Below are 22,442 nucleotides of genomic sequence, written 5' to 3'. Positions count from 1 at the left end.
CTTTCATCAAGCGGTTGCAATCATTTCGGTGCATGGCGCAAAAGGTATGGTTTAGGCTATGGCGCTTTAAATTATGAATTTTAAATTAATTTTTTGTAATCCACGCAATATTTATTAAAAAAAAACAAATCATTTACTTGCGGTGCGTGGTGTCCACCTCAACGACCACCTGCAAATGCAAGCGCACGGGGTGGCCCATGGCCGCGACAATGTTGGCGTTGGCCTCGCGGCAAATATCCTTGATGTTCTGGCCGCCGGCGCCAAGCAAGATCTTGGCCTCGCCGCCGGTCGACACAACAAGCTCCTGCTTGATGACCAGCACCCTCTGCGTCCGGGTCACCACGCGCACACTGGGCTCAGCATCCTCGGCAGCGCCCGCATTGCCGCGGCTATACGTGGTCTGCCTGAGCGGCGTGTCGACGTACTCCCAGGCGGCGTTCCTCTGGCGCACGACATAGGGGAGGTGTCCTGAGAGGCGCGCAAACCACTCGGCGCGGATGAGCTCCTCGGCGCGCATCAGATCGGACATATCGCAGCTGACGTGCGCCGGCACCACCCAGTCTCCAGGCCTCGTGCGCTCCAAAAGTATGGCCCTGAGCTCATCGACGTTGACATTGCCCAGCGCAGATATGAACAGTGGGCCGGCAACAATGTGCGGGTACTTATCCACGTACTCGCGCACCTTCTCCGTGAGTTTCTCCTGGTCCTCAACGGTGTCGATCTTGTTGACAACCAGGATCGCCGGCACCGTCGAGTTGCTCTTCAGCTGCGCAAACAGGTACTTCTCGACTTCGTCCGTCTTCTGCGTCAGCTTGTAGGCGTCCAGCAGCAGGATGACAAAGTCAGCCTCGCCCAGAGTCAGCCACGGCGACGTCACCACTGTGCGCGCCACGCGGCGCAGCGCCTGGCGGCTGACAACGCCGGGGGTGTCGAGAAACACCAACTGCTTGCTGCCCACTGTGGAGCTCGCCATTATGCGTGTGCGCGTAGTCTGTGGGCGCGCGGATACGATCGAGACATTGGCGCCTGTCAGCCGGTTGACCAGCGTGGACTTACCTGCGTTGGCGGCACCGAAAATGACAAACTTTGCGATTTGCGCGTCGGCCGGCTGTTCGATCGGCCCAAAGACCTTGGGCATGGCCATCATGGGGTCTGCCGGCCGGTAGGCACCATGCTCGCTTGTGCCTACTGTGTTGGGCTGCTCGCGCCGTCTCCTGTCGCCTGGTCTTTTATGCTGCTGCTTGCGCGTATCTGGGGTGCGTGGCCTGGTATCCTGCAGCTGGTCCATTACATTGTCCATGGCGCCGCCGGTGTTTGCCAAGGGCTTGTATCCGGGCCGCGCTGAGGCTAGCGCTTGTTGGATTTTGCCCAGAATCGCGCTGGTGACTGCGCTTGTCTGAATGGATCGGATTGTTGGCTGCGTTGCTGTCCGCTGGCAAAGCTGCTGCGTCTGCGAACAGAGCAAGTGGCGGGAATTGCATGCTCTGCTAATAACTGTGCGAGAAATCATTGCTATTTTTTTCTCTCCGTTGGTTAGAGAGCTTTGCTGTGCGTATAAATTATTGCTGTGTGTGTGTGTATTTGTTGAGGACAAGTACAAGGACAAGATAAATAAAAATATGCAAATGGTAATCAAGATAGATAGAAAAATTAGGAGCACAACTGAAAAGCATTGGGCCCAATGGAAAAGAAGAATTTTTTTGAGCACTGCTTTTTTTTCTTCATGCACTTAAGCAAAAGCTAAAATTATATATCGCTCGGCTCGCACATTTCCCCCTTTTTCTCTTTCATTTATTTTTTGTTTTCACTTGCACTTTTTCCATTTAATTTTTTGTTTTCCAATGTCTGAAAGAACCAATTCCACACGCAACAGAAGACCCTCACTTGACTGGCTGCAGGAGCTAAGACCCGAACTACGAAATGTAGTGCGCGAGAGCATTGGTGAGATGCTATTAAGGGAAACCCCACTACAAGAGGGCAACGTAGCCTCAATGGGACTATTAGAATCGCTATTGCCTACATCTGATGATGGGCCTATCCACACGCGCTTATCGGAACGCCCCAACACGCAGGACCACTCCACCACCCGGGCACTGTCCACCCACACTTCTAACACATCAGCATACCTATCAGCATTGGATACTAACAGAAGGGGGCTTCGCATGGATATGTACAGGGTGCTGTCAGAGATGGATGGGCGGCGGCAAAGCTTGTTGGAGACATCCAGGGTTGGGCGTAACTCTGTGGTGGCGCAGACTGGGTTTGACAGCGGTGAAGCAGACGCGAATGAGCTGGAGGTCAATAGCGCGACGGATGGCTGGACATTTGTCAATATGCGCAGCCGCGATGTCTACAACACGAATAACGGTGAGGGCCCATCCCCGCCACGCACACGTCGGAGACTCAACACAGAGCATGGGAGGCCCCTGCAGAACAATGTTCTGTCATCTAGGAGAGCGGCATTGGCACCAGCAACGGTGGCGTTGGTGCGCCAAGAGGGAGACAGATACACGAACGATGATGCTGATGTTGAGGCTGATGTTGAGGCTGAGGCTGAGGCTGAGAGTGGGTATTCCGGATACGGCGACTTTTCCCCGCCCATCGCCCGCAACGCCATCGTGATGTTCAACGATGATGACGTTGACGACGTTGATGAGGATATGAATGATAGCTATGGCAGCGAAAACGAGTATGACGTGGATGATGAGGAGCAGGCGCTGTGGGACGGCATGGGCCCGGATGATTTTGCGGACATACCTGAGGGCGGCGAGGAGTTCGACGACTGGTTTGTCACCAACTTTAGGGGAAACCCGTTCCACGCACGCACTGCCAGATTCAACGAGATGACTGCCGCCAACAACAGATCGGCGGCGACGGATGTTTCTACAGCGGCGCGTGCCACTGCAGCCAGTGCGCGGCCAGCCAGGGGTGGGGCACAGGTCAGCGTGACTGTGCGCCAGCAGTGGGCTAAGGACCGCACGTGGAAACCCTACGTTTACCATCCGGCGGCGGTCAACAGCAATAACAGTATCCGGGACACATACGTTGGCATCAAAATGCACACGCTGCGGGGCATGCAGGGCGAGCAGTCGCGACTCTACTCCGTGCACTCGGAGATCCGCCCTCTTTCTATGAAATGCAGCAACGCTGATGACACCGGCCATGGTACGCTGGACAATATATTCTTGTCCAACAGCACGGCATTCGTCACCAGTCGCGCGACAAACGTCAATCTGGAGCTGTCTTTTGTGGAGGAAAACGGGCTCCCTAGGCACACGATTGTTGAGCGCATCATGATCCAGGCGTCATTGTCCAGGTTCCCGCCGTGCACTGAGCTTATGTTTTTTGCGTCCAGTCGCCGATGCACATTCTCGGAGCTCGAACAGTACAACAACTATACGTTTGCGCAGTACGAGCAGCTGGCCGCCCGCATTGAGAGCCAGAACAGCACTGCTTCTACTTCTTCTGCTTCTGCTGGTGATAGTGGAGATGCGATTCAGCAGAAGAATTTGATGTGCGATCCGCTGCCTATTGCCTACTTCTGGCTTGCCCACGAGGAAGGGTACAGGCAGCTCCAGGTATTGCCCCAGGGCGTGGCTTGCAAATACTTGTACATCAAGATGCTGCGTGGTGCCAGGGGCAGCAAGTCGATGACGCTCCAGACTGTGCGCATTTTTGGATGGAACGGACCGCGAGCCTTTTATGAAGCATCCCTGTGCTAAAAACGACCAAGAGATACATCTCACCTTTGTTTTTTTTTAAATTGCACTTGAACATTTATATGGAAGTCGTACTCAAATAAACTTTACGATACTGTTTTTGGGTTATTGGATTTTTACTTATTCATTTACAAAAACCATTTAGAATTCCTCGTTTGCCAGCCAGCGGTTGATCATGTCGAGTGCATTGGCCGGCTGGTCGTAGGGAACCATATGGCCGGCACTGAACACGCGCAAAAACGTAAAATTCCCGTAGCTGCGCACCTCGCCAGCCGAGTCCCTTCCAACAGCCCACTCCTTGTCGCCCGCCTGATTAAACGCATCCTTTCCAGGCCACTCCAGCTCCATCGACCACGCCTTGTTTCCGTACCAGTTGCAGATAAAGTCAGCGTCGCCGGCGTAAACCAAAACACGAATTCCATCAGCCAATAGTGGCGGAATCTCTTGGTGGAACGGTTTCATTAAGTCGCCGTTGAGCGAAAACCCCGTGTAGACCTTATCCGAGCAAGACGCATACTTGCTGACCTCGACTCCCAGCTCCCTCTGCACTTCGGGCAGGTTCAGGTACGTGTCAATATCGTTCAATATCGGATAGCACAGGTCGTTGCCCTCGCAATCCCGCCGCACATCGTATGGGTTACGGCCCGACTTCATATACATGCCCTCGATCTTATTACCGCAATACATCATAGCCGGCACGCAAGCCAGGGCGTTCCTCCACTTGTAGCAAGCCCGGGTCATCCGCGCGCACGTCGGATAAGCGTCATCCATAGACTTACACTGCTCCTTACTGAGAACCGGCGCGTACGTCGAGTTGCACGCCATTTGGGAATAGTACTTGTACTGTACCAGCGGATCAACTATGCCGTTGCCAATGCCGATTGAGACAAGCGGAAGTATGCGGAGATCCTCAGAATCATCTACTCCTTGCAGTTGCGCCACGTGTCTATTCTCTTTCACTCGGTCATTGGACTCGCGAATAGCCTTGGCCACTGCAGGCACATAATGACCGCCGTATGATTCGCCAAACACATGGAGCTCGCTCTTTGCGTACTGCGGGAACCCCTCGTAAAACAGCTGCAGAAGAGCATTGACGTCTTTTCCAGCAGCCAAAGAGGTAAACACATCTGAGCCATAGGAGAATCCGACGTTGGTCGGTTGGTCGAGGAAAATAACATGGGCGCGATCATTCCACGCAAACGGATTATGCTCCGTGTCGTTGCCGCCTGGGCTGACTCTGCAGGGACCCAACTCCATCAAAAGCCCCGTGAATGAGCTGCACCCGGGCCCTCCATTGAGCCAGAGTATCAGGGGTGCGTCTTCACGCTTGCCCTTGCGTGCTTCGAAAAACCAAAAGTAAAAATGCTTGTCCTCGGATGTGTCCAAGTATCCGCTGTACTGCGTGACGTTGGTGTCGCATAGCTGGGGGCTTTTGACTCGCAACTGGTAGTTGGGAATGGCATCCATTGATGTTATCGATGTCCATTGGGATGTTTTTGCCACGCTTGGCTCGGCGTAGCGGCTGTTTCCATTGTTGGATGCAGGCATTTGCTCTGTTGAATAGTGGTGCTGAGCTGAGAACACGTGCTGGTGCGCGGACGAGGCGCACACTGCGCTGGACAATGCCAGAAGCCTTATGCCGAAAGAGGCTGGAAATACCACCATAGTGTTTGTTTATAATAAAAATCAACAGAAAAAAAGGAAATAGAAATAGCAGATAAGAAAGTGCAAATTGCTTTCTTTTTTATTTGTCCATAACGTAATACTTTTTTTGTTGTTGGATGGGCGCACTTTGCAAAAAAAAAACTTTTGCAGATCTGGTGCATTTAAGCAATAACTTTTACATGGTCCAGCCGCTGGACCAATATACTCGTTTGGGGAGGGGTTTTTTTGCATTTGGTCAGTCCAGAGCTACCACTATATTCCCCCAGAAAAATGCATTTTTAATGTTAAATTCAACAAAAAAATTTAATTCACAATGAAAGCATAGATGTTTGCAAGGAGTGGTTTACAAGCGGTAACTTTTTTCGGCAACAAAATTATTCCGTATGCATCTTTTTTATTAATTGATGTCAGGGCATTGATAAATAGCCGGGATGGCAAGAAAAAAAAAATTTACTTCCGGCTTGCAGAAAATAGAACATTATTTCCTGGTGCAAAATTATAAAAAAAAACAGTTTCAAAATGAATAAAGAGAAATAGTGCATGCTTCGAAAAAATGACATTGATGCGCCAAAGTCCAAAAAAACGGGAGTTGGCACCATGCATTGATCTCCACATGCTCACAATGAGCGCAATAATTGAATTTTACTGTTGGTTACATTTCTGATTTTCGCATACGGATAAGCATGCGCTTGCCAGCACGATGGCAGAATAAAGCACCCAATTCAGCGATTGATTTAAGCACTGACTATTATACCAGAAACTGCGAAAGTAAACATAACTTTATTCAACGATTTGTACTGGTAAAAAAGGCCTTAAAATATTTATCAAGTTGGTATTGATGCTTCAAATGCTGTAGCAGCGAATACTTGCTTGGGAAAACCAGAGGACTTGTAAAGCGTTGTTTATATTTGTGAGACAGTCTTGTTTCTACACAAAATGCATGTTTGACCTGTCAGGAAAAATTAGCAATATATGGACACAGAGCCAAAAACGTATGAATGTTTGTTATTGTTGAATACGGGATTTGTAAAAAAAATGCTGCGACACAAAAGCGCCAAGTAAAAAAAGTAGATTGGTTTTTATGTGAAACAATATGCCAAAATAATCAATAATTTTTGTATTCAGCCACGTCCTGACTTCCACCCTATTGTTTTAACAAAAAAGTATTGCTACTGGCGTATGGATCCAAGAGCGGAGGAATAAAAAGGGCAGTGTAGCCTTGTCTGGCTTTGTTTTTTTGTATTTTCGGTTTTTTCCTCACACATTTGCTTCTCGTAACTAAAATATTTTATCACCACATCTTTCTGTCTACTTAGTCACTTGTACAGCAAAAAACGCACATGCACATACATGGCAGAACACACACAGCAAAACACACATGCGCAGACAAACACACGCACATCACTATCACCACCAGCAGCAGCAACAATAACATTATTATCATTAAAATGGTTTTGGTAAATATTGATATTTTTATTTGCAGGTTTCAAATAAGTACTCATTTTAAAGTAAACAAAAAAGCTTCACAAAAATATTTTTTTGTATACTTTATTTTTTGCCATAGAACATGAGTGCAATTCCCAACGGCCACAAGTCGGCCAGGATGGGTGCGGGCAATAGCGGCCTGCCACCACTGGGCAGCAAAAATATCATTGAGGCAACCCAGTGCAAGCGGAAGCTAGAGTCCGACTCTAAGCAGTCAGGTTTCAAGGTAAATATTATATTGTACTGTATTGTATTGCAGTTATGCACTGTTTTTATTTGTCACATTTTCCTGATTTTTTGATGTAATACTAGTGATTTCGTTGTACTATTTTGTATTTTGTAATAGAGAATGCGGCTTTGTAGCAGCAAAAACGAGGAGGATTGTAAATGTGACATATCGGAGCACATTGGAAGGTTTCTTAATACCAGTTTTGACGATAAATATGTCGACGTTCCTTCTGCTGTAGATTCCACACTTGCCCCAACACACTTTTACCCCTGTTTCTACCCCTTTCCCCACTACTTATTCCACATATGCTTTTTTTTCTCTTCCACTGTTGACAATTCATTTTCGTCTACCTACGCATATAAATCATTTATCTGCGTAGATAGGGCTGTTGTAAATCAGTGCATTCACACTGTTGTCAATGGGGCTTGTTATGTTGTTTCTAATTTTGCTGTGCCAGATGGTAAGCCATGGAAAACAAGGATTATGCAAAAGCCTGAGTTAGGATAGATAGCCTAGTCTATCATGTCCACTTTTAAATGTTTGTCTGATGATACTTCTGATTCCATGTCTACCCCTGTACCTGATTCCCTCTCTGCCCCAGTCTCTGCAACCATTATTGATACTGCCATTGCCCCTTATGTCATGCCTTGTCCTAAGTATGGCTCTACCTCTACTATCGATTTTACAGAGCAGTATCTACCATGGATTCTTGACTCTGAGCTTTATCGACTGGAAAGCCAAGAGTCGCTGGTTGGTCTCAAAGAACTTGGGTTTGACAAAATACAAGACGAGTGAAATGTTGTGGATGTGGAGTCATGGGGCTATGGGCAGCTAGTCAACAAATATGATGTGGCAAAAATTACACCCAATGGTGATGTCTTCAGCAATCCACCACAGGATAATGGCGGTGACTGTAGGAGCTTGCTGATGGCATGTGGACAGCTTCAGTATATACCACTATTTGCTGTGTATTATTATTCAGATAGATATAGTTGTATATTTCTCACTAGTTTAAACAAGTGATATTTTGGAGATACGCATGTATGCAGTTACCTTTAAGCCATCCAAACTTGCTTTAGCTTTTTGGATTTGGTTTCTAATAATTTTAATAAATAATAAATAATTATAAAATGAAAAATGAACAAGTAAAAAGTAATAAAATAAAATAAAATGTTACAGTTGAGGTACATGATAGTTGCATGAACAAATATGTTGTCTTACTGAGATTAATAGACTACGTGTGTGACATCAAAAATGAAGGCTGAGTCACGTGACAGCACAGACGCATGAAATATGTTTATAATATTTTACATGTACAGCGAATTCTGAATAGTGAGCTCTTTAGCTCTTCTCGTAGTCTCATATCTATTAATATTTATTATAACCAGCATAATTCCTCATTACACAATGCCCATCAGTTGCCCTTATCTTTATGAGTGAAAAGATACAGTCATAAAAAGGGCAAAACAACAACATTTATTAATTTGCTCTCTTCTCCTTTCCTAGTTTTTATAATATAGTTCTAAGTACGTTTATTGAATTTATTCGTTAACATCACTGCTCTATTGAAGTCATTAAGCCGAGCCAACCGCCAAGTGGCAGTACTACAATGACAACATGGCAGCAGTTACACTCATCAAGAATCCTGCAGATCATCTGAGAACCAAATATATCAGAGTCGCCTATCATTAGGTCGTAGAACAATTCGAGCACAGCTTCTTTGAGATCAACCACATTCCAGAAACATACCATGGTGTTTATTTACCACAAGAATATTGATTAAAGGAGAATATTGGTTGATGGCAATCGACTGATTAACCAGTCTTGGCTGTTTAGCCACACAAACAATAAATCACAGTGACCAGAGCAATATGCTCTCTTCTTTTTACCTTTCACAGTGCATAGCATTTATTTATTAAATATACTTTATATCATTATAGTTTATCTACACGTTCATAGAACATTCCTATATTCCAATAGAAGTACATGGAGCAGGAGCACTACTAGGATCATTTTTGGGGTATGAATTTGAAACTTATTTCGCCAAGTTGGTTCCACAGGACGCCAGAAAGAGGAGATACAGGGTCAATGGTAGCTGCAATCCTCTTGACAATAACACCACTGATCCGCCGCGGGACAACAGCGGCAGCAACTGGCATGATCTAATGCCAACTGGCAGGGAGTTGCCAGTTTACAAGCTGAAATATTAGAAATAAATTATTGAAATGAATGAAAATAGAAAAAAAAGGAAAAATAGTTAAAAATATTTTCATTTACATTTCAACAATTATATTTCCATTAAGTATATTAAATCAGATTTTTTTGAACTTGCAACAAATAAAAGCGCATATTAGCAGTTATAAGTTGTTAATAATAGAAAAAAGGTTTATTTCTTTACGTGAATAAAGGACGGAGCATTCCATCTCGTCCCTTTTATACGTTCTTTTACGTGGTAAACAAATAAGCATTAATTTTTCACAGTCAATATTTAAAACAACATAAGGCTTGAACAAGCCAATGTAACTGTAGCAAACCCTGGCTGTAATATATCTTTACCTTGAAATAATTTGAACCAATTAAAAGAGTAAGTAAATAAACTCGATACAAATCGATAAATTAGCTATAATATGACTGAGAATTTAATGCTCGTTTAGCAAAACATATTTCAATATATTATCAGCGATTATAATAATAATCTACAGCATTTCTATTTGCTCGGCCACAGAAACAGCTGTTTTAAGCTTTCCTTGCGCAAGAGTGCCCTGACCACCACCTTTTCCCGGAAGCTTAAGCAACAGCTCGCGAAGCAGCACGCCGGCCTGTATGCCAGAGACGCGCTGGGCATCCACACTCAGTGCAACCGCATTCCCCGTATAACCACATGTGCTGACTCAGGTTGAGTATCACGCAAATGACATGCCTTTTCCGCGACAATCCGCGCGTCGCCGCCGCTTATTGCAGATCCAGGGCTGTTGGCAGAGCTCGGAAGAATATGGATGATTATTGGGGTGCTGGCTTTTCCCAAAGTCGTCGAGTGCGTAGCAATGGGATGCAAATTGATAGCTGCCGCGCGCAACCACATATCCGACTCGTCCTGCAAGGCCTTTTGCTTTGCGGACAACTGGCGGGATTTCTTTTCCATCTCACTAAGCTTGACCACATCGAGCGTGCGCGCAGTGGCCTGGGCATAACCAAGCTGCTTCTGGAGCCAAAGCGAAGCTGCCGAGCCAGCGACAGCTTCTATGCGTCTTGTCCCAGCGCCTATAGAACCTTCGGATACAATCTGGAATGGAAACGCTGCCCTTGTCGATGCAAATGCGTGCCTCCACACAGCTCCATCGACACACCAGGAACCTCGACAACGCGCACGCTCTCCGCATTGTACTTTTCGGTAAACATGGCCACGGCACCCTGCGCTTTGGCTTCATCCAGTGTCATCTGGAAAACACTCACACTTGTATTGTCTAGGGCAGCCTGGTTGACGAGCTGTTCGATCTCGTTCAACTGTTCGCTCGTCAGGGCGCCGCTGGTAAAGTCAAAGCGCAAACTGTCGGGCTGCACAAGTGAACCAGCTTGCATGACCGACTTGCCCACAACCTTGCGCAGCGCAGCGTTGAGTAGATGTGTTGCCGTATGATGCACGGCACTCCCAAAGCGCCTTTTCATATCGACGATTTCAGTGACTTCTTGCCCAGCATCAAAAAGAGCCTGCTTGTCAGCAGCTGCCGCGAGCTGCAGAACGGTCGCTCGGCCATTCGGCAGGGCCACAGCGTTCTTGACAGAAAACGTATGAGCTGTGTCATGGTCGCTGGCAACTGTGACTGTGCCAGCGTCAGCCTGCTGGCCACCGCCTGTCGCGTAAAATGGACACGGATCAATGACTACGAGAGCGTCGCCGTTGGATAGCTCCCTGAACGCCGCAACTCTGCCCACCATGCCTGCACCCATGGACTCGGGGTCAATTTCATACCCGCAGAACTTGCTGCTAATTGCTGCGTCCTGCCACTCGAGGCAAACAGACTCAATCTCACCGGCAACAGCGTCCTTTTTTGCTGAACCGCCCTTCCATGATGTCTTGTTGCGTTCCCGAGTCTCGCGCTGAATCGCATCAAATGCCTCGATATCTACATCCCATCCGTGGTCATGGGCAATGATTTGTGTCAGGTCAACGGGGAAGCCGTGGGTGTCATAGAGCGCAAACGCATCCACTCCGCTCAAGACTTTGTCTTCTGATTCACCAACAAAAATACCCTCCAAAAGTGCCATGCCCTTGTCCAGAGTCTTCAAAAACGCCTTCTCTTCAGATTTTAACACAGAAATGACTGGCTCGCGACGCTCGATAATCTCGGGGTATGCCGCACCCATGGCTGCCTCCAGGCTCGGGTAGAGGTCAGAAAGCACTGTGTCCTTTATGCCCAGCAGACGACCGGCGCGGACCGCGCGGCGGATGATCCTACGCAAGACATACCCGCGGCCTGTATTGCTTGGATACACTCCTTCAGCGATCAAAAAGACGCTTGCCCGCAAATGGTCCGCGACAATCCTTTTGTAAGTCAGTATGGTGTCTGGGTGACGTCTGCTGTATTTGATTGATAATGCCCAATGTCTTTGATAATGGTCTGGAACTCGTCTGTGTCATAATTGTTCTTCTTCCCTTGCAAGATTGACGCCACCCGCTCCAGCCCATGCCAGTGTCAATGCACGGCGTTTCCAGCGGCTGAAGCTGCCCGTCGGCGCCACGATGAAACTGCATGAAAACCAGGTTCCAGATCTCCAGCCACCGCTCGTCGTCACTCTCGGAGTACCGAGGATCCTGAGTGTCCCAAAATATCTCCGAACTCGGTCCACACGGGCCCTCACCGTTCCCCATGCTCCAAAAATTGTCTTCTGGCCCGCATCGAACGATCCGCCCAGGATCAACCCCGATCTCGTCTTTCCAGATAGCATGCGCCTCGTCATCAGTATTTAGAACCGTGACACGCAGCATGTCTTTGGGCAACCTGAGCTCCTCGGTGACAAACTGCCAGGCCATATGGATGATCTTCCGCTTGTCGTACGCACCGAACGAAAAGTTGCCCAGCATTCGAAAAACGTGTGGTGCCGGGGCGTGTACCCGACCTGATCCAAGTCGTTGTGTTTGCCGCCGGCCCTGACGCACTTTTGCACGGTTGTCACCATCTTGTAGGGCGCGGCGCTCGGGTTGAGAAAAAACTGCTTGAAGGGCACCATGCCGGCGTTTGTAAACAACAGGGTCGAGTCGCTTTTCGGCACTATGTCCGAGCTGTCCAGCAGGGTGTGTCCGTTCTTAGCAAAGTATTCTGTGTAGCGCTGGCGGATCTCGCTGGCTGACATGCTTGATAATGTGCGCCTCAAGCTGAGTAGCAGGTGCGCGGGTCGCTGTGGTGTGTGCCGCCGCTGCACCTGCAGAGTGCATTGTCGCCACTGAGATAGCATTGCCGGTTTTCGAAAAGGAAATTTATAATAATATGTATGCGTGTATATATGATAACAAAATAAATGAAGAAAAAAAGGTGATCGCAGTTCCACTGGCTGTGTGCCGAGATAGCATGCGTCAGCTCAAGCAGGGAGCTCTTGATGTGCATATGCATATCAGGCTGAGCTTTCGAATTGCTGATTTATTTTGGGCAGCTGTTAATTGATCACGGATATTCTTCCATTTCACAGCCACTGGTAATTTTATCTCTCAATTTTTTTGAACACTTTTATTAATGGGAGAAGCAAATTCAAGGTTATCTGTATTTCATTTACTTCCTCCAAATCCTTGCTTGCTCCACACTACGCTGTTTTTAATTCTTAAAGTTCACCATTCAAAATGTCGTTCGCCATTCAATCCACGCGGTCACTCATGCGCACAACCGTGCTGCCGCGCATTTCTCACACAATCAGCGCCGCCGTCGCTGCCACGACCACGACCACCACGGCAGCGGCCGGTCTGGCTGCACGGACACGCATGATGTCGGCACTTGGTGTTGGTCTCGGTATGCTCAGCGATCTCCTCGGCGAGATGATTCTGCGTGCGGTTCCCAAGCAGCGCACGAGTCACTCGAAAAAGCGCAAGCGCATGGCAGGCAAGGGATTGAAGAACCGCTATGATCTGGTTCCGTGCTCTGGATGCGGACGCCCAAAGCTCGCTGCGCACATCTGCCTTAGCTGCTACCATGACATCAAGCAGAAGCTTAAAGGCATGAAGCGCGCCGAGGAGAAGCAGAAGCAAGAGCAGTGAATAGAAGTAAAAGTGTCAAATACTCCTAATTCCACGTATGTTTCTTTATATAAAACTTTTGACAATATATTTCGTTTGCCATCGATTTCAGTTTCATCATTATTGTTAATTGGTGCTGTATAGAAAGGTTTAATTTTATTGTTTTGTTAGTTCTTGGAAGACTGCAGATCCCACTTGGGCACGTTCATCTTGCCGTAGATGCGCCAGGGAGACGCAGCGTCGGAAACGACGCGCTGGAAGACGACGTACTCGGTGACGCGCACGGGCTTGGCCGCGGAAAAATTGGCGGCGCCCGATCCCTTCCTCGCGGTTACAGGCACCACAGCCTGCTCCTGGTCGATGCGAACGACGACCTGACCAACGGCAAATTCGGACGTCAAGCGGCCGCACCGAATCTGCAAAGCCTTTGGCGGGCTCACCGAGCTGATCTTGCGCCACTCAAAGGACACGTTGCCGCGGCGCTTAATGTCGTTCTTCAGGCTCGCATACATGGTGGGCAGGCAGATGGCCTCCAGGGTCTTCAAGTTGCCCTGCGCAAAGGCCTCGTTCATCACGCCGTACAGATCTTCAGCCGCCGGCACGAACTCCTTGGTCTTCCATCCCGACAAATAGTACTTCAAGGTGACCCAAGAGAAGACCTCGCGCGCGTACTCGACCACGTACGTTTTGACGCTGGTCAGACCGGCCTTACTGAAAATGGACGGCTGCTGGCTCAGGGGCGCAGGCACAAAGTCTGAAAGAAGCCCGAATTCGGTGACCACAAAGTGCTGCTCCCGGGGCTGCGAGTGGTGTCTGACAAAGCCCACGCTTGCGGGTGCAAATGCCCGCTGCAGGGCATGCCGACCGGTCTTCTTGGCCGTGTTCGCGTAGAACGTCGACGCAACTGACTGCAGCAGCGGGCCGCGCAGACCATTGCTTGCTCGTAGACCAATGCACGCCATTGGGAATATATAGAAAAAAGTATAACGTGAAATTAAAGTGAAATCGAAACAAAGATAAAAACGAACTTTGCAAGAACTGTATTTTTCAAGCCCACGCTTAAATAAAAATACGATTTTGCGATCTTATTGTAATCGACAAATCTACAAATCTATAAATTACAATTATTTTATTTTATTATACATTCACGTGATATTACCCACAAGTGGCTACATTTTGTCCACACTTATTTTATGCGCAAGATTTTCCCCTTTGCGCAGCGTTTTGATATTTGCTCCAACAAATTTTTTACATATTTTTTTGCATACTTTACAAATCAAACCATCTGAATCACTTTTTATATTATAAAAACCATCTTAAAAGCTCTGAAACATGCTTACTCTTCCGGGTGAAATTATTAAGCACTCTTCAGAGACACTGTGCAACAAAGAAGAGGGCACTTTGTACATTACAAACAAGCGCCTGGCCTGGTGCAAGGCTGGCGCAGAGACACCAGCGGCAGAGGTGCTGCACGAGAACTTTAGCTCTCAGCAGGTGAGCAAGGCTGAGGCAAAGAAGGTGATGCTGCGCATTAGCGCGGTGTCCCCAGGTTCAGCGCCCGACACTGCGCCCAACGTGACGCACACGTTCACTTGGAAGCTTGTAGACAAGAACGTGGCGATCGCCGACCGCGACAAGTATATGGCCGAGCTGGCTGTAATTACCCCAAAGAAGCAGCAGGTTCCGGGTGGAGGAGCTGCTACGGGCACTGGGGCTGGTGCTGCTGCTGCCCCCGGCAACCAGCAGGGCACTGCAGGCTCTTCTTCGGCTGCTTCTGGCGCTGCGTCAGCGTCTGGATCTGCAGCGCCAACAGGTCAGAGCGGTTCCGAATACGGTAAAGTCAAAATTGGCGCTGTACCGGCATCTGTCGAAGAAATCAAGCTGCGGCAGGAGGCGCTGTCGAAAAACTCGGACTTGGCAAAGCTCCACAAGACGCTGGTCATTGCGGGTCTTATATCTGAAGACGAGTTTTGGAGCACGCGCAAGCACATACTGGAGACGCAAGCGATCCAGTCCCAGCTGCGCAAGGGCGAGTCCTCCACATGGCTTGACCTTGCGCCAATGACGCAGGCCTCGGGCGACTTCAAATACACGATCACTCCCAATGTTGCCCGGCGCATATTCAAGGAATACCCACAGGTCAAGAGAGCGTACATTGATAATGTGCCACACAAGGTCAATGAGAAGCTGTTTTGGAAAAAGTTTGTCGCTTCACAGTTCTTCAACCGCGGGCGGTCGGCGGACAGCGCAAAAGGCAATCGGGACGACATTTTTGACAAGTGCATGCGGGAAGAGGACAGCGTGTTCAACAACACCGCGAGGTACGACTTGGACCATCTCACAAAGCTGCTTGACTTGACGCGCACAGAGGAGGATAGCGTGGAGACAGGGAATGCGCCCGACTTTACCATGCGCCCGGCACTCATGGACAACAAGCTGTCACTCCTTCGGAGATTCAACCACCACTCGGAGCTGGTCTTGCAGTCTGTGCTCAACAGCAAGCGCAAGCAGACGGACAACGACCATAAGGCTGTCGACAAAACGCTCGAGGAGGCGACACATCTGGAAGACCTCGAGACGCCCCACCCTGAAAAGAAGATCAAGCTGAGCATTCAGGACAGAACGCGATACTTTACCAGTCTATCCAAGGGGGCAAGCGACTCCAAGCAGAGCCAGGGATCTCATAACTTGGGTCACACCGATCCAGGCTCTGCATGTGCCCCACTACATGTCAGCTTCAATATATCCCGCCCCTTGGATAACTGCGGCGACACGCAAAAGACGATGGACATTATTTCGCACTCGGCGCACATAATGGCATTACAAAAGCGCCCAAATCGCATACAGGAGCTGCGCATACCGGACGATATCAACTTGGCTGTCGCCGAGTGCCACGGTGCGGGCACTGAGATGCTCCGCCACCTATGGTCACTGATCCGCTTGCCGCCAACACCTGAGCGCCAGAAGCGCGCCGAGAAGATTGCCGCGGCATTTGACGGCGTCCATGCGCGAATTCGCGACACCATAGCCAGAGCAAACACAGCTGACAGCAAGAACGCCAAGCTCGGGCCTATTGTGGAGAAGATGCTGCAGCCCATCGCGCACTCGCTCAACGTCGGAAAAAGTACATTTGAGAATCGCCCCAGGGCAAAAGCAACGACTTAGATAAAAATGTTTACTAATATTTTGAATATTAATATTAATACCAATATTGATTTTATTTGGAAAATATTGCCATGGTCATTAAAAGTGCGCATTTAAGCAAATGCTGCGTCGGCGCCAACATCCAAAGTTACTTCAGCCTTGATGTCTTGTTGAGTGTACGGGTTGATGGCTACAAGCACCAGAGCCGGACCGATGGTTTGCTTCGAGTCTGTGGCCCAGAATACCAAGTCCTCAGCGCGCAGCTCGAATACAATGTTTTTAGTCTCGTTAACTCTCAACTTGACCTTGGCAAACATCCGCAGATAATGGGGATAAATATTCTTATTTTCAATGCTCGGCTGGCTGGTGAACAGAAACACCAGCTCCTTCTGTGGATAGGGACCATGGTTGGTGATTCTGACCGAAACAGTAATTGACCTGGCAAGCGTGAGCAGCTTGCTAGACAGCGTGAAATTGGTGTGCTCCACGTGCGAGTAGCCAATTCCGTAGCCAAATTCCCACTGTAGCTTGTAGTCGCCACGAGCTGTATTCCAAATGGTGGCCAATACCTGCGCTTTGGTGGTTGGGTACGTGTAGGGCAGACGGCCCGACGGATTGACCTTTCCGTAGAGAATCTCGGCAATGGGCAGACCGCCGTAGATGCCGGGCAAATATGCTTGCACAATGCCATCTGCAATATCTGCCACTCGCTCTAAAAGGCGCGGACGCCCCCCGACCACAACGACAACAATTGGCTTGTGGGTGGCCCTCGCGATGGTGTACACAATGTCAAGCTGATTTGGTGGCAGCTTCAAATTGTCGATTTTTCCTTCCATTCCAGCGTAAGTTTTTTCGCCGAGCCCGATGAGGATCTTGTCAACCTTCTTGGCAGCTTTGACTATAGCACTGATGTCAATAAGCTCATCTCTGTCAATGTCGACGCCCTTGAAGTACAGTGGCTCGCAACCGGTAATCTCCTGAACGCCCTCGAGGATGGTGTCGCCAAAGCCCTGGTACACTTCGTCGCCCTCATTCTCCGACGGTCCCTGCCAATGAACATTCCATCCGCCACCCATGTAGCGAGTGGAGTTCAATGTTGGTCCGAGGAACAGCACGCGCTCGGTCAGCTTCAGTGGCAGCACATTGTTTCTGTTCTTGAGCAAAGCGACTGACTCACGCACAACATTGCGTGCAGCTTCAATATCTTGCGCAGAGCCAACAATGGAGGCAAGCTGAGGATCGGCATATGGCAATTCAAACAAACCCAAGTCCTTCTTGAGCTGCAAGATGCGGGCGACACAAACGTTTAGTTTTGCAATAAAATCGGGGTTTTCGCGCAGTGTTTCGGTTGCACGAACGATAAAATCAGATTTATGGTCATTAGCCATTATTGTATCGACAGCGCCCTTCCTTATTATCGGCTCAAATTTATGCTTGGAATGCATTGGGACGTATGCAGCCAAAACGCCTTGGAAGCCAAGCTGCTCGCGCAGCAGTTGCTGAAGATAGTAATCCAAGCTGGTCACTCATTCCTCATTGATAGAACCAAAGTCTGCCATCATAGTAACCACGCCGACATTAATCGCTGCCTTGAACAGCAGAATAGAATACTCGAAAAGCTCAGTCTTGCTTATTTTGCAGCTGGATAATTCATTCTTGTCGACATTCAAGCCTCCGACAAAGTGCTTAGCACAAGCGGCCACGCGCAACCGATCGCACTTGTAGTCGCCCTGGTATCTGTTGACTGAGGCAGCAGTCATGTGAGAAAAAAGGAACGGATCCCCGCCAAACGATTCGTAGAGTCTGGGACTGGTTTTATTGAAGATCAGATCACAGACAGGAGCAAATGCCCAGTGAACGCCCGCCGCGCGAGTGTCCTTGGCGGCAATGCGGCTGGCATTGTACGCGTGCTGTGGGTTGAAGGTTGCCGCAGTCGCAATACCTGTCGGGAAAATGACCGCTCCCTTGACAAAGTTGGCGCCTCGCACTGAATCGAGCCCCCAGATGATGAGAACTCGCAAGCCGTGCTCAAGAGCAAATTTCTGCACGGCATCTGTTATCTGGCTAAAGAGCTCAGGTGAGTACCAGCTGTACTTGCTATTCATAATTCCAGGAGAGCCGTAGAACGCACCTACATGTAGGTTGCAGATGAAATGCTTGACCTTACCCATGTCCAACACGCCATTGTTGAGCAGATCTACAGCTCTAGCCATCATTGTCTGGCCTATCTTTCCCCCAGAGTCATATTGTTGGCCATGGCTATAATGTCGGCACCAATAACATTGGGGCACACATCCGAAGTAGGCAGGTTGGTCGGCATATAAGCAAGCATATCGCTGAAGGTATTAGAGTCGCTCATGATGAAGATGAAAATAATGCAAAAATGTAAAATTGTGAAAGAGGAAACATTATTCTGAAAATTGGAAACCAAACCGAATATGACTATTTTCACAACATACAACAAAACAAATGCATTGTTGTCAATATGGTGATTGGTAGCAGAGATTTTGTTGATATGACGAAGCCACCAGTTTCAAGATTATTGAAAACAGATTCCCGAGAGACAGAAATATCACTAATTGTTTTCACAAAAATTTTTATTGAAATTTGTTTTGCTTTGCCACAGCTGACGCATACAATATAAAATAATTAAGCTCATAATTAAGCATACCATTGACACATGCAAGTTCATATAATTTACTAATATTGAAAGTCAAAATATTTGAATGAAAAATGCGCATATCCAGAGACGTGCAAAATAAAATACAAAACGGCTGAATCTCAGTCCCAAATGAGCATGCCATCAACAACCGAGGCCGTGCTATTGGGCATCTTGGACGAAGACCGTGCCGGAAGTTTGCTAGCCTCCACACGTTTCACCTTGCTCCACTGCTCACGCGAGCGCACATCAAGCAGGCTCCGCTGATGCTGCTTAAGCCGCTGCTCCTGAATTTCCGCCATCACCGCACGCTCTTCTCGCATAATCTCAGCCTTCTTTTGGTTCTGGCGCTGCTTCCTAGTTAATGGTGCCGGTGGCACGTATTCTCTACGCGCACGCGGAGGCGGTGGTGGCGGCCGAGCCGCTGCGCCGATTCTCAAGACGCGGGCCGCGGAGGCAGACTGCTCGGGCTCAGCGTTGAGGTCCTCATCGCGGGCTAATTCCTCCCACGCTGACTGGTGAATTGGGATCGGCTTAGCTTCTCTCCGTTTGGCTGGGACGCCTTGCTGTCCGACAGACTCCCAGTCCTCAACTTCGTTCGCCTTGTGGTCAATCGTTTCAATGCTAATGCTATTGTTGTCGTCGTCGCCATCGTTGTCTTCCACTTCAGAGATTACAATAGAGTCTTTGGTGTCCTCAATAAGCGCTGCTGCTGGTAGCAATGGCTCCATCGAATTCTGTTCAGCAGGAGCGATCTTTGCACTCTTCTTTGACTTCTTCTTCTTGCTCTTCTTCTTGCCGCTACTGCATTCATCGATAACAATGGCGCCGGCTTTGTTCTGCGCAGGGAAGGCACCCACAGTTGCTTTGTCTGCAAGGCTGTCATTGACAGGCTGCTCAGCCTTAGGCTGTGCCTTGCGGGTGGCAAAAATATATCCCAGTCCGAATGCCGTCGTCAGTAAAAGTAATTGGTTCCACATTTTGAATTCGAATTGCAAGAACAAGCTCAAAAATAGAAAGTGCACTAGGATAAATAAAAAACGGAAGGAAACGAAAAAAAGAAAAAAGCAAATTCAGTACACTGGTATAAATGTATTTTTTAGAATTTTAAGTCATTTATAGTGAAAGTCCAGATTTTTAAGCGGGGATTTTCAAAACCTATTTTTCACGCAAAAAGGTATCGTCAGAGTCAGCTTCAGCTGACTCTACAGCAATGCTCAAGCCAAAGCCCAAGAGCAAGCGTGTGCGCAAGAATCCATCTGCCCAGCTTCTTCTCTTCAAAAGAAGCAGCGAACTGATTAATATCGTCAACCATAGTGGTCTATTGCCACTAGTTTCTAAACACTTTATCTGGGGAAGGATGTCGTTTTGAGGGATATCTGTAGCCTCATTCTTTTCTTTTAGTATAACACAATAAGCAAGCAGTATTTTTCATTATAACAGAAACGTGGGCTGAGTCAAGCAAGCGGTTTATTTGCGGTTCGCTAAGATCAATCAGTTGCCATCGGTCAGCCGGACACACTCTTTCTTTATTGGAATGTCCGACAAAGAATTAAATTGCCCTGCGTTAGTGAGCCATTTTACGCGCCAATTTTATTTTCGGCGCCTTTTTCATTATTGTGCCTTTGGCATCTTTTTTCTTTTCCAAAGTTTCGCCCCTTTTGCTTCTCTTGTCACTTGCTGGATTTTTTTATACATACTCCGACGACCTGACTTTTCCATTTTCCATTTTTTTTTGCTTTTTTAATTTTTATACTTACTATTTTTTAAATTAATTAATTTTTCTTTAGCAAATGAGCAACACGGGAATCGGCAGCAGAAGTAACAGCATCAGCAACAGCGCGCACGAACAGGCAGTCAGCGAGCCCAATTCGCCCAAGCTCTCGGCATCGCGCTCGGCATCGCCATCGTCCATGGACCCCGGTAGCCCCATGGGTCTGGGCGACGCCGACCCGAACGTCGTAAAGTCGTTCAGACCGTTGGAGGTCAACATGTCGTACGAGATGCCAACCGGCAAAGACTACCCCATTAACCCAGCGCCGCGGGACCGGCCTGTACGGTTGTACTGCGACGGCATCTACGACCTGCTTCACTACGGGCATATGCGTGCGCTGGAGCAGGCGAAGAAGTCGCTGCCCAATGTCTACCTGATGGTCGGTATGTGCAACGACGAGGACACGCATTCACGCAAGGGAAAGACTGTGCAGTCGGATCGTGAGCGCTACGAGTCTATGCGTCATTGCCGCTGGGTTGATGAAGTAATTCCCGATGCCCCGTGGATCGTCACGCAGGATTTCCTTGACCTACACGAGGTACGTTTGTTAATGCTCAATTTACCGCACATATGTGTACATCCCGAATCACATACATTTGCAGCATTGCAACATTGCAGCGTTGCTGGTATGTCGTTGGAGCAAGTGAGCACTGCATGCAATCGTCTGACTAGCACGCATGCCAACATTGGAAAAAAAATTATTACATTGTTTTGCCCATTGCTAACACCACCGTGGACTTTGATAAATTTTTCCTTTTTTCTTTCCATCGCTTTGTTTCCGTATAGATCGACTACGTCTGCCACGATGATCTTCCTTACGCCAGTGCTGAGAGCGACGACGTGTATGCCTTTGTCAAGGCGCAGGGCCGCTTCCTGCCCACACAACGCACTGACGGCGTGTCGACATCCGATCTGATCACCCGCATTGTGCGCGACTATGACAAGTACCTGCGCCGCAACCTCGAGCGCGGAATGAGCCCCAAGGAGCTCAACGTCGGCTTCCTCAAGGAGCAGGAGCTTAACATTCAGAAGCAGGTGTCGGTGATTCGCGACCACATCAAGAAGAACTTTTTAGGCACGCGCGAGGACCTGGTTGGTGAGCTCGAGGATCTCAAAGCTGAGCTGCGCCATACCAAACAGCATTGGGATGACCGCCGCCAGGACTTTGTTCGCGAGTTTACGTCAAGGTTTGGCTCGCAGGTTAACAAGTTCTTTGGCCGGAAACGCCGCGACCAGGACGACAGCCCGCAGGAAGAGGGGTCTCCTGTAAAGCGCACGCGCCCGGGATCAGCCAAGGACAGCGACAATGTTTCTTCTGAGGCAGAGGCGTCTGGATCGGGTGCCTCGGGCCAGTAGAGGTCTGACGTAGGAAGCTGTCCATTCATTTCATTTTTTTAATTTTTTTTTGCATTTTTTTTTCAGTCATCATTTGGGTGTCTTTTTTGTGCTAAATCGATCTCTCGTTAATCCTTTTGCACTTGATTGATTTTTGATCAATAAGATACTCTGGATTTTTTTAAAAAGTAATTTCGACTTTCTCCTTT

At 48.4% G+C, this 22,442-nt stretch overlaps 11 protein-coding genes across 11 annotated transcripts; 5 read left to right on the top strand and 6 right to left on the bottom strand.

Annotated features, from left to right (window-relative positions):
* Positions 1-100: 100 nt before the first annotated feature.
* Positions 101-1,673, bottom strand: BX661DRAFT_185962 (P-loop containing nucleoside triphosphate hydrolase protein). The gene has a single exon (XM_051536915.1). The coding sequence runs from the start codon at positions 1,508-1,510 to the stop codon at positions 134-136; it is 1,377 nt and encodes a 458-aa protein (XP_051389873.1). The 5' UTR covers positions 1,511-1,673; the 3' UTR covers positions 101-133.
* A 70-nt stretch (positions 1,674-1,743) lies between these two features.
* On the top strand, positions 1,744-3,821 carry BX661DRAFT_185961 (uncharacterized protein). Its single transcript, XM_051536914.1, has one exon. The coding sequence runs from the start codon at positions 1,842-1,844 to the stop codon at positions 3,720-3,722; it is 1,881 nt and encodes a 626-aa protein (XP_051389872.1). The 5' UTR covers positions 1,744-1,841; the 3' UTR covers positions 3,723-3,821.
* BX661DRAFT_185960 (Alpha/Beta hydrolase protein) lies at positions 3,822-5,434 on the bottom strand. The gene has a single exon (XM_051536913.1). The coding sequence runs from the start codon at positions 5,382-5,384 to the stop codon at positions 3,861-3,863; it is 1,524 nt and encodes a 507-aa protein (XP_051389871.1). The 5' UTR covers positions 5,385-5,434; the 3' UTR covers positions 3,822-3,860.
* Positions 5,435-7,592: 2,158 nt separating this feature from the next.
* BX661DRAFT_185958 (uncharacterized protein) lies at positions 7,593-8,136 on the top strand. Its single transcript, XM_051536912.1, has one exon. The coding sequence runs from the start codon at positions 7,646-7,648 to the stop codon at positions 7,931-7,933; it is 288 nt and encodes a 95-aa protein (XP_051389870.1). The 5' UTR covers positions 7,593-7,645; the 3' UTR covers positions 7,934-8,136.
* A 4,652-nt stretch (positions 8,137-12,788) lies between these two features.
* Positions 12,789-13,428, top strand: BX661DRAFT_185955 (uncharacterized protein). Its single transcript, XM_051536911.1, has one exon. The coding sequence runs from the start codon at positions 12,932-12,934 to the stop codon at positions 13,340-13,342; it is 411 nt and encodes a 136-aa protein (XP_051389869.1). The 5' UTR covers positions 12,789-12,931; the 3' UTR covers positions 13,343-13,428.
* Positions 13,429-13,454: 26 nt separating this feature from the next.
* On the bottom strand, positions 13,455-14,326 carry BX661DRAFT_185954 (Tim44-like domain-containing protein). The gene has a single exon (XM_051536910.1). The coding sequence runs from the start codon at positions 14,281-14,283 to the stop codon at positions 13,489-13,491; it is 795 nt and encodes a 264-aa protein (XP_051389868.1). The 5' UTR covers positions 14,284-14,326; the 3' UTR covers positions 13,455-13,488.
* A 708-nt stretch (positions 14,327-15,034) lies between these two features.
* On the top strand, positions 15,035-16,550 carry BX661DRAFT_185953 (uncharacterized protein; the record flags this gene model as incomplete). Its single annotated transcript, XM_051536909.1, has 1 exon — positions 15,035-16,550. A coding segment is annotated over one exon (1,452 nt), but the record flags the coding sequence as incomplete, so codon positions are not given.
* A 28-nt stretch (positions 16,551-16,578) lies between these two features.
* Positions 16,579-17,853, bottom strand: BX661DRAFT_225968 (glycoside hydrolase family 3 C-terminal domain-containing protein; the record flags this gene model as incomplete). Its single annotated transcript, XM_051538958.1, has 1 exon — positions 16,579-17,853. One exon carries the CDS (start codon positions 17,851-17,853, stop codon positions 16,579-16,581), a length of 1,275 nt encoding a protein of 424 aa, XP_051389866.1.
* A 138-nt stretch (positions 17,854-17,991) lies between these two features.
* On the bottom strand, positions 17,992-18,824 carry BX661DRAFT_199899 (glycoside hydrolase superfamily; the record flags this gene model as incomplete). Its single annotated transcript, XM_051538360.1, has 3 exons — positions 17,992-18,596; positions 18,633-18,689; positions 18,740-18,824. 3 exons carry the CDS (start codon positions 18,822-18,824, stop codon positions 17,992-17,994), a joined length of 747 nt encoding a protein of 248 aa, XP_051389865.1.
* Positions 18,825-19,137: 313 nt separating this feature from the next.
* BX661DRAFT_185951 (uncharacterized protein) lies at positions 19,138-20,235 on the bottom strand. Its single transcript, XM_051536908.1, has one exon. It carries the CDS (start codon positions 20,102-20,104, stop codon positions 19,247-19,249), a length of 858 nt encoding a protein of 285 aa, XP_051389864.1. The 5' UTR covers positions 20,105-20,235; the 3' UTR covers positions 19,138-19,246.
* A 527-nt stretch (positions 20,236-20,762) lies between these two features.
* On the top strand, positions 20,763-22,437 carry BX661DRAFT_185948 (uncharacterized protein). The gene is made up of 2 exons (XM_051536907.1): positions 20,763-21,436; positions 21,685-22,437. Exons 1-2 carry the CDS (start codon positions 20,918-20,920, stop codon positions 22,252-22,254), a joined length of 1,089 nt encoding a protein of 362 aa, XP_051389863.1. The 5' UTR covers positions 20,763-20,917; the 3' UTR covers positions 22,255-22,437.
* The last annotated feature ends 5 nt before the right edge of the window (positions 22,438-22,442 follow it).

The sequence above is a fragment of the Kickxella alabastrina genome (assembly GCF_025024165.1).
Source record: "Kickxella alabastrina strain RSA 675 chromosome Unknown BX661scaffold_20, whole genome shotgun sequence".
Lineage (NCBI taxonomy): Eukaryota > Fungi > Kickxellomycota > Kickxellomycetes > Kickxellales > Kickxellaceae > Kickxella > Kickxella alabastrina.
Note: the sequence above shows the minus strand (reverse complement) of the source record. Positions and strands in the feature narration are given on the sequence as shown.